Here is a 10794-nt window from a genome sequence, read left to right on the forward strand (position 1 = left end):
CTTCCAGCTGGGACAATAAAGCAGGAGACGCTGTCCACAAATCATAAGAAACCATGGCCCAGTTATTTCAGTCACACATCGTATATCCACCCGAGGAATGTTTTCTAGGGTCTTGAACTTGACTGGGAAGTGTATCACTTTTGGGCTCTTCACAAAATAAATGAACGACTTTGGGACTCCACAGGTAAGAAGTAGGAAAAATCCTGAGGAAGATGGGGGGCAAAAACCTGCCTCCTGTGAACCCCCCTCTTTGGTGTGTCCAAAACCTCTTCACCTGGCTAAAAAGGCCTCCATGTGCGGTTCAACTGGAGTCCCACACCCAACTAATACAGGAAACAATTCCTGTAGGTGGGGGAGTCCCTGTGCAGTCATCAAACACACACCCAAAAGCGTGGCTGCAGACCCACACTGGCAGATCTTTAGACTGTGCTCAAAACTCATACATGGGCAGCAAAATGGCTCAGTAAGTAAGGGTGCCTGCCTCCAAGCATGAAGACCTGAGTTCAAATCCCGGGACTCAGAAAAAGACAGGAAAAAAAAAAAAGAACAAACTCCCACACGTTGTCCTGTGACCTGGACAAACTAACCATAGCACATGGGTAACCACCGCCCCCCACCCCGACACACACACATACACACAGCGAGAGAAATATGACAGTGTTGGGGGTATATCCACATGTCGTCACACGTGGTGACATAGCAAACTTCAAGAGGCCAGAAATGCAGCTCAGTGGCAGGATGTACACTTAGCAATGCTTGAAGCTGTGAGTTCAAACATCAGCATGCTCAAAAACAAAAAGTGTATACTGTATGAAGTTAACAACAGCCATGGGAGGGAAGGGAAGGGACAGTGAATATTCACAGCTCGCACACAGTGCAGATGTCATAACATCATCATGACGGGACTCAGACCATGCCACGGATCCAGAGACCCACTTTTTTAAAGGTCATTTTATGTGTACACACACACAGACATCCTACCCTTGCTCTAGGAACCTAGGCTCCCCTGAGTGGGAGGTGGGTGAGGTATTTGTGTCCATTGTGGATGGTCTGGGAACCTTCAAGCAGTGACTTGGCCACAGAGGGGTTGGGTTTGCCAGAGTCACCAAAGGAGGGAGCCAATCTCTGGAAGTGCGACTCAGGGTAGACTTAGTTTCCCTAAGTCATGGGGCAGCTGACCTCACCATTTTGCCCTTGGTGAGGTCAGCTCTGTTCTTTTCCTTTTAAGAGGTAATTGTGTTGGGGAGGGGGCAGGGGTTTCCTCAGGGGCAAGGGAAGGAAGCTCTCCCTCGATCTGGAAGGGACCATCCATCACAGTCCCGGGCCTTACAGTCTGGATTCAGAGACTGCCCTCAGGATTGGTTGAGGCATTATCTACCACGCCAGCCAGCACCAGAATGACCTCCATTGGATGACCCGGAATTAAGCCTGCTTATGACCCTTCTATGGCCTGTGCTACCAGCCTCACAATCTATAGCGAACTTTACCCAGATTGAGGGGGGGTAGGGGGCAGAGTCCATAAAGGGGAGTCGGCCCTCACTGAGCTCACATGAAGGGAGACACACACACACACACACACACATGTTAGCCTTGGCTATGCCACCTGCCCCATTGCCACTTGAAGGGCCTCTAAAAACCAGGGCACTGGTCTCTGAACAGAAAAGACAATCCTCTCCAAGGGTAGCATTAAGCCAGGCACCTTTATGCCCACCCTTTCTGTAGGCTCGCGTTGGCCCGCACCAATTAAGTGCATAACAAGTTTGGTTCTAACTAGGAAAGGGTGCGTGAGAGAGATCCTCCCCCACCATGAATATAATTCGAACTGCTTCAACTTGACCCCTGCCCAGGTCCCTGGAGGAGAATAGAAGCTGAGGCTACAGGTCTGTGGACCCACCCTCAGTCTTTAAAGACTGCATTCCGGTGAAGACCTAGCGCATGCGTCCAGCGGCCCCAGGCTGCCGGCTCCCAGCTCCCAGAGACTGGGGCTTACCTTGTGATTCTGGTACGAAGTCACAGCGATAAACGCGGTCTCCGGAAAGACGTGGGTGCAGAACGCAGTATTCTTTGAACCAAATCCATTATTTTCGTCTGCTTTCACGATGTGTAATCGGGGCTGGTATTTGTGCATGGAGTTCAGGATAATCTAAAAAATAACAGAGAAAATGAGATTGTCAGAAGAAGAAAAAAAAATCAAAACTCCCTTTGTTTCCAGCTAGATCGTTACTCCTCCCCCATCTTCGCTGCCAATTAGCTTTATTATATAGGCTCTCAGAAAGAAAAAAAATAGTCTTTTTTTTTCTCTTCTGTTTTGAAAAGGGGCCAGTGACTTCATTTAAAAGAAACATTTCAAAAATGACAATTTCCACATAAGAAAGTCAAGGTAATATTCCAGGAACCTACCCAAAGCACACAAGGCAGTAAATCAGAATTCTTAATAAAGTTTGCTTAATAAATTAACTCTGTGTATAAGGGCACTTCCCGCCCCCAACGGGAGCCTGGCAAGTCTGGAGGCGGGAACCAGTGGGGGTTGGGAAAGCCGGACATCAATGGGGCCTCGAAGGACAGGAAGAACAACGTATGTGCATACATACAAAGTCATGGCACACACACCGGCTCCTCGAACTCCTGAGGAAGGCCAAGTGCTGATGAAACTCCAGCCAGATCAACCTCAAACCTAGGTCCTTTGTTTTGAAACATGAAAAGGAGGAGTCAACAAGAGAGAGAGAGAGAGAGAGAGAGAGAGAGAGAGAGGGCTGTTTATAGGTGAGAGCTGAGTCTGGAGTCTGGCTTGCTAAACAGTAAGTGCCCCTGCAGTCAACCCCACTGAGGCAGCGACTGGTTGACCTGGAGGCTTTTACATTTGGGACGCAAAGACAGATCTCTACCTCTGCTAGGAAGGGGGTTGTGTTCTCCATTCCTAGGGTGCTCCGAGTGGGGCTTTCTCCTCCTGATGTGGTTATTGCTACAACCGCATTACTATGATTAGGAGAAGGAGATGGAGGAGGATCTCTGGTTGCACATTCTGGCTGCAGTCAGGACAACTGCATAAGCATTCGTAGTAATAAAACCAGGTTTGCCATCCAGATGACGCGCATATTTTGATGCTGGGGGTGGGGTGGGGAGAGTGACTGCATTTAATAGTCACCAAAACTTTTCTAATGCCGCATTTACCCATTCCCCCCCCCCAACCTGGCCTGCTTTTCCCACAGCGGGGGGTGGGGGGGTAGAATTCCCAGTGGTGGGATTCCACTTGGTGTCTCTGATTATTTTCATTGCTGACCCTGGCTTGCAGAACCCCTGGCCCAACCCTTGAGCAAGGCCCTTGAGATACAAGCCCTCTGTTCCTGCCTGGGTACGTCTATCTCTAATCACACACACACACACACACACACACACACACACACACACACACACACACACGCCACCTCCCATGGCTTATAGTGAGCCTGGTGGTGTGGCGACAGAGAGACGCACTGGGGCCCCCAGATTGACTGCCACAGCCCCTGGGCCAGCGCTGTCGTCTACCCGGCTTAACCAAATTGCTTTGACAGCTGGGGACATTGTAGAGACTTCAGAAAGAGGGTGATCTAATGGCCCCTAATTCCATCAGAGTGACTCTAGATTCAAAGTTGGGGTAGAGTACTTCTTTCTTTTTCCTTAGGCTGTGGAGAAGGAACTAAAAACAAAACAAAAACAAAAACAAACAAAAAACCTGCGAAGTGGCCTGTATTTGTTGATAGGGCCAAGGACCTTTCCTGGATGTCTACTCCAAAGTGACCCCAAAAAGCACTGTCAGAAAAACAGAGGCGCAATTTAGAGCTGAAATAATATTGGGGGACAGACTCGGTTGCCAGCTGAAGGCTCCATGGAAGCCACCACTGAAGAGTCCCAGCACTCATGAGGAGGCAGCCAGAGGAAGGAAATGGACAGATCTCCCAGGACCTTAACTTAATGTACCTGGTTAGTAACCACGGGCACATACCCCCAAACCTCCTAACCATGCTCCAGGAGAGCCCCTGGGCCATTTATGCACTGGAGTCACAATCCAGCCTTCTCTCCTCCCATATGTAGAACCCTTCAGTGGACCAGCCTGCCACTGAGCCTGTACCCTCCCCAGGACCCAGTTGGCCTCAGCCACTGTCACCTAGAAAGAGGAGATTCAACATTGGAACTTATCCCCAAGTCCATTCTACCCAGGTCCTCATTTCTCTAAACTGGAGACTATATCCCCCCCACCCCCATGACTCCCCTGTCCCCAAACAAACTATGAATTTGGGCACACTCTGCCCCTCCCGACTTCCCTTTGCAAAAGCAACCTTGAGTATCTTCTTTCCAAAGGTCGAACCATCTATCAAAAGACTCTAAATGCAGAACTCAAAGCCAAAGCAATCAAGAGATTTTGGACTATTTCTCCCAAAAGCTGGTGGTTTGTTGTTCTTTGGGTAAAGAAGGGTGAGGCTGGGCTGTGAACCCACTGAAAGAAGTTAATCACCAGGGAGAGATGTATGCACTCACTATACACACACACACACTCACTCACTATACACACTTGATATACATACACTATACTCATTCACTAGACCCCCATGTAGTTTGGGGGATTCACCAGGCCTCTCTCTGAGAACTAAAGAGACTTCGGGTTTAGGATTCTGGTCTCTGTTTGTCTCCTCTAAGCATGGACAGGGGAAAGGGGACTGGAAAGTAGGAGAAAATAAAATCTATATGCCCCAAAGCGCCAAGCTTAAAGGAGGGGCTAGTACCAGGGTTCACTTGCCACCTGTAAGAGAGGGGCATTGCAGGAGACCCGCACTCTCCTTCCCTTGGGAAAGTTCAATTATAAATCAGGGCTTGGAAATAGGGTGGCCTGAAACCCGCTCTCCAGCCACCCAGGGAAGAGGAAAGACAGATCCTAGGATAGACCACGGGGAGGGCAGAGGAAAGAGTGTCCCCCTCAGTTGGAGAGTGCTGGAGACACAGGAAAAAGAAGGAGCTGGGTACAAGTGGAACTGAGAACGTGACAAAGAGGGGACCTGAGAATGAAGGCGGGAAGTCAGACGGGAGTTTTCAGAACAGAGAAATGGAGGAAGGGCTGGGGGCTCTTCCAGCCTTCGGGAGGGGGAGGGTCCCAACTAGTTGGGGGACAGCTTGGGGCTTTGTAACTGGAATCCTGGAGAGAGAAGTAAGGAATTCGGGAAGCAGAACCCGAAAGAAAGAAAGAAAGAAAGAAAGAAAGAAAGAAAGAAAGAAAGAAAGAAAGGAAGGAAGGAAGGAAGGAAGGAAAAAGAAAAGAAGGAAGGAAGAAGAGAAGAGAAGAGAAGAGAAGAGAAGAGAAGAGAAGGAAGAAAAGGAAAGGGAGACAGACGTTTGGAAGCCAAAAGATAGAGTCCCAGAGAGAAGAAGTAAGGATATGGGGCTGGGGGTGTCCACACATTGATGGGAGGCAGGGTACTTACATGCCCAAATGGGTCCAGGTGGTTGTTAGTGAGCTTCAGTTTCTGGAAGGAGACAAGTTGTCGCATCCAGTGTGCTCCAGTCGCCGGGGAGTCCGGGTGCACATACAGGCGGCCAGGCATGGCAGGTTCAGCTTTGCCTGTTACAGACCTGGGTGAAGGAGACCAGAGCTGAAGGGCCCTCCGTGGCCCAGAGGTAGCTGGCCCCAAGAGGGCTGCCATGAAGGAGCTGGGCTGTTCAGGGTACAGGCTAGTCTCCTCCAGATGTTTACAGTCTCCGTTGCTCCAAAGCACCCCGCACTGTATCCAGCCAAAGCCCTGGTCTAACTCTGTTCTTCTTCCCCTACCTTCAATCTCCTCCCCAGCCCAGCTCTAGGAGTGTGTGGGGCCTCGAGGCCTCTGCCGCCCACAAGTTATTGGTGAAAGCTGAAAGTCTGCACGTGCAAACTTCTCGAGAACTCCTTAAGTGTTTTCAAAGGAGCCATCCTCTTCCAGCCTCCGAGCAGTGCAGGGGAGCCCAGGAATGGCCTCTCCTCTCCCCGACCGCTTCACCAGTAAAGCCATGGGCCAGTTTTGCAGTTTCATAAAAAAAGTCATGTTCAAAGCAGGTATCTCATAAAAAATAACTGTAAATGGTTTTGTGCCCCCCAGAAATATATCCAGTACTTGGTAACAATATGCTTTTTACAAAAAATAAAGTAAAATAAAAATGTGGAGCCCATGTGGGTGTAGAAGTACTACACAGGGTCCCCTCACTTCCTGGCAGCCTCAGTTTTCATCGCTGTGAAATGGGAGCTAGTTGCTGCAGACCTTTTCTCTGTAATAGAGTAGGCACATAAGTCAAGCCTTAGTAGGAGCTAAAATGACAACAACAACAACAACAACAATAATAATAATAATAATAATGCATTTACTGTTTCAGTTGCTGGGGAGTGGAATATACATTGCTCTTCCCTCCCACCTCTCCTGCCCTCTGGAACTCTGGAACCTACCATTTATTATCTGCAAATTTATATCTGTGGTCGTCCGCGGGAACAATATCCATGAGAAGAATGTACTTCGTTTTGGGATTAAGGCCAGTCACCTTCACTTTGTAACTAGGAAACATCCGCCTGCGAAAGAGAGGGAGAAGGAGACAGAGGAGGAACACACACAGAGAAAGAAGGGCGGCGGTTAAAGCCAATACTCAGAAGAGCCGATCCTGATCTTTTAGCCATTCCTGGAGACTTGAAGAGCACTGGCCCCACTCCATCCCCGGTGAGATCCACCCCGGGTTTCTCCTGAAATTACTGGGAGGAGAATAGAACCAGAAGGAAAAGGAGGCAGCTGCAGCGGCAGCAGGCACCTCGGGGAAAAAAATAGGACCCGGAGACCGCTGCTTATAGGCGGCTATGTTTAGAGAGTCGCTTTCTGGGGAGCCTGGTAACAGAGTGAGGAGGAGGACGCTCATTCAGTACGAAGCTAGAGATCTTCTCACTCTGGTCCCTCGGCCCCGCCAACCAAGGTAGCACCCTGGGGACACACCGCCTGGGAGACTAACTTTAGTCCTCTGGCCTTAGAGGTGCAGGTTAACTGTGACTGCCAAAGTAGTTCCCAAGTTCGCTGGATTAGTGACCAACCCCCGCAACGCCAGCGTGCGGTTACTCATAAATGATCTGCAATTTCTCCACGGAGCTTGGCAGGTTTCCCTGGGGAGCTCAAACTCCCAGGCACGCAGGAAAGAAATTCCAAACCCTTCCAGATTCGGTTTGAGAGAGAGCCGAAGGCTGTACTAGAAAACTGACGGCACACAACTGGTGCAGAACTCGGATGGCTAGGGCTCCCCCATTCCACGGCCCCACTAGAAATTTTTCCTTAAGGTTTGGTGAGGACAGCGCCTCAGAAAGCAGGGGATCCGACTGGATTTGCTCGTGCGGACCAAGTCGTTGGACCTAGGTTGTGGCAGCGTGAGAAGAGCGGTGAGGAGGGCCTCTCGGTGGGTCGGTCGCAGGCCCAGAGCCTGGACCTCCCCGTGTTTATCTGCCCTAGCCCGGCAGGCAGAGAGAGGCACTAGACTGACTTTGCAAGCCTTTTATAGTTAAATCCTCTCGGCTCCAGCGAGGGGGAAAAAGGCAGCCGGCTGGGACTTTCCTTCCTGGGCAGGATGGGAAAGGGGACCTCAGATGTCTGATATAAACAGACCCACCGCCTTCTAGTTCACCAGGGCCTTGGGCTGAGCGGGGGAGTCGACATTGTTTAATTTCAAGAAATAATAAACGTCACCGTTGTCAGTTTATTGAGGGCGGCTTGGGCTGGAGAACTCGCGGAATCTGGAAAAATCAACTCCACCCTTTGCCTTTACACACCCGGCAGCTTGGGCCTACTGGACTGGCCTCTGTCTCTTCACACGCTGGCTCTAGCCAGACTCCGGACCCCTTAGATGCTCAGGGACCTACGTAGCATCAGCCGGCAGGGGAGCAAAGAGTAGGTTCCTCAGGCTGGGACACACAAACGGAGACCCAGCCCTTGCACTTCTCTGCCGCCCCCCACCCTTCTCCCAGCCCAAGCCAAGCCTTTCTAGCTGAAACTCCTGCCGGCCTTGTAGAGCAATTCTGGGCCCTGCGCAATGGCTGATCGGCTGTGTTTATCCGTGTCTGTGTACAGAGCTCCGGGGAGCCCTCCGCTTGGTTTCAAAGGCTTCGCCCCGGCTCTATAAACAATGGAAGAGGTAGCAAATGCATTCAACGGTTTCAGGGTTTGACTATTGGCAGCGGGTGGGACCCTGGAATTATTCCAAGGTCAGAGAAGGTAGGAATAGGGGTTGGGGCAAGGGATCAAGTCCAAATCTAACCACTCACAATCCTTCTCTCCACGCTCTCCATTCTCTATGCCTTTCTTCTCTCTCTCTCTCTCTCTCTCTCTCTCTCTCTCTCTCTCTCTCTCTCAACCTACCTGTTCAGATAGCTCACTCAGGCCCCTGTGCACTTTAATCTTACTATAAGACAGGGAAGAAATATCCCACCCAGAGGTAAGCCTTTGGAGTAGGTCCCCGTCTTGCCGAGGACTCTTTAGCCAGAATGGACTCTGATCGAATATTGTCTCTGTTCTATTTTTATTTTCTCCTTGCCTACTCTTCCTCTTTTCTCGCCTTCAATGGCTGCCCTCCTATGCCAGGAGCCAGCTTACCTCCCCGCCTTTGTGATGATCATCTCTGTGCCCACTTCATGGAACTTCAGCCACAATTCTCTTTCATGAAGAAACACCTTGATTCCTTCCATGCCCTGAGAGACAGAGAGAAATTTTTTTGGGTGAGAAACCTTACAGGGCAATCTTTTCCCAAACTCCCCCTGTATGCAGAGGCCGCTTCTCTATTACCCCCAGAAGTCTATGAGTTCAAAGAAAGGGGGTTCTGACTTCTGAGGAGTGGTAGGAACTCTGGGACAACCCAAAGCATCTGCCTGGGATTCCCTAGGCAGGCTTGAACCTGCTTCCAGCAACCTCTCACTCAAGGTACCTGTTGTCTCCTCCACCAGCTTGAGGCCTGGGAATCATCTCCCACCACTGTGCTCCTCCATAGAGGACCAGGCCAGCTAATTTTGATCCGTTTTTATCTGAGATATGGTTTGGGGGGGTTGTCAATCTAGAAAACCCCATTAGGATATTCTTGTATAGTCACCCAGATGCAGAACACACAGCTATGCAAATACATTACTGTCAATCATCACTGGGTGTGACTGTAAACATACAAGAATTTTTCGATCTTATTCAGTATTATTATTACTTGAGACAAAGTCTTACTCTGCAGCCCAGGAAGGCCTGGAATTCACGATGCAGCACATGTACTGGTATCAAACTCTTGGCAATCCTCCTGCCTCACCCTCCCAAGTGCTGAGATTCCAGTACATGTGAACCACTCTGTGGAAATTTTCAATTTTAAAATACCCCCACCCCGTCCCGCACCAAGGACCAAAACCAAAAATTAATTCTCAGTGTCTATATTACCAATTCTTCCAGGCCCTCCCCATACCACTGCCCAACCTTTGACTTAGGGCAGCCCAGAGCCTTTTAACATTTCCCCTTTCAACTGGGAGTTGTTTTTAAAAACAGATACCAAAGCAGACAGACACAAATCTTCATTTTGAGACAAATATCAATTGACTAAAAAGTAGATTTGTTTTTCCTTTTTAAAAGAAATCTGTAACCCCCCCAACCATTCTTATGCCTCTCTGCTTTTATTTCACACACACACACACACACACACACACACACCTCTTGGAAACGTGAAGCTAAGGAGAGAACCTGGGACTAGAACTCCCCAGGACGGATTTCTGCATCAAACCTATCTCCCCGGTCAAGTCTCCCTGCTCAGTGCCTGGTGACACCTAGATTTTAAATCTATCCGGAGCACCTACAGCGCGCTGGGCGTTTCAGGGTGCAGCTCACAAGACACCCGCCCTCCACTCGGAACCAGCTTCCAACCGGGCGGAGCTCAGGGCTCGAGGTGCCGGTGGTGCTCTCCTCGGCGGGTCAGGGCGCTCCTCCAGGCCCCGGAGCAAGATAAATGGTGTTGCGTGAGGGGCAAGGCGAGCAGCGCAGAGCAGGCGGGCAGAGGCGAAGGCTAAGAAAGATCTAAGGGGGGTCAAGCCATCGCTCAAGCCGGCCTGAAGCGGCCGCTGACCCGACCCTTAATAAGGCATACCCGGGGCAGCTGGGAGAGAATTATCTGGGCCATTGTTAGCTGACCCCAAATAGTCGGGTAATTGAGAGCTCTCCAATAATGTAAATAGGTTTCTAAAATACGCAGGCCATAAAGATAAACGCCTCGATAAAGTGGATTGGAATAGAGGGGTGCTGGGGGAGATCGGATGAGACTACCCAGGAAAGGAGGGTGGGGGAACAACCGCTAGCTGGGAGCTAGGCTCTCAGGCCTTGGTCTGAGCCCTGGGCCGGCTTTTCTTACCTGCTGGGTGAAAGCGGCCTGTGGGGATGAGGGTGATTTGCTGGGAGCCCCCAGAGCGCTCTCGGGTTTTGAATCGCAGGACCTGTCTTTGGAGTCAGGCTCCAGAGGCGTGTGCGCAAGGCCAAAGCCTTCATCTGCATCGGCCATGGTGTGCCCGGGGTCCTGTGCCCGCGCGAGGTTCTATTCTGAGGACAAGAGACAGAGTTGTAGAGTGTCTAGAGACATCGCGGACATCAGTTTGACCCTCCACTCCGGGCTGAAGGAGGCTGTGGAAAGTCTTTTTATTATTTCACTTGCTTGCGAAATACCCGCTTCAGACAGGGAGGAGGCAGCAAGGCCCCCCGCATCTCCCCTGCTCAAGCTCTGGGCGATAAGAGAGCTGTCCGTCAAATTTGTCTGAACTCC

The 10794-nt window shown here is 50.5% G+C and overlaps 1 protein-coding gene across 1 annotated transcript in view; it reads right to left on the reverse strand.

Moving 5' to 3' along the window:
* Tbx5 (T-box transcription factor 5) overlaps positions 1 to 10536 on the reverse strand; it is a 30798-nt gene extending 20262 nt beyond the window's left edge. Inside the window, exons 1-5 of the mRNA XM_036171659.1 lie at positions 10390 to 10536; positions 8616 to 8710; positions 6443 to 6562; positions 5454 to 5601; positions 1991 to 2143 (exon numbers count right to left, since the gene is read on the reverse strand). Coding sequence (XP_036027552.1) covers positions 1991 to 2143; positions 5454 to 5601; positions 6443 to 6562; positions 8616 to 8710; positions 10390 to 10536 — 663 coding nt within the window. The remainder of the gene's footprint in view (positions 1 to 1990; positions 2144 to 5453; positions 5602 to 6442; positions 6563 to 8615; positions 8711 to 10389) is intronic.
* Between the last annotated feature and the right edge of the window lie 258 nt (positions 10537 to 10794).

This window comes from Onychomys torridus, chromosome 22 (genome assembly GCF_903995425.1).
Source record: "Onychomys torridus chromosome 22, mOncTor1.1, whole genome shotgun sequence".
NCBI classification, from domain to species: Eukaryota; Metazoa; Chordata; class Mammalia; order Rodentia; family Cricetidae; genus Onychomys; species Onychomys torridus.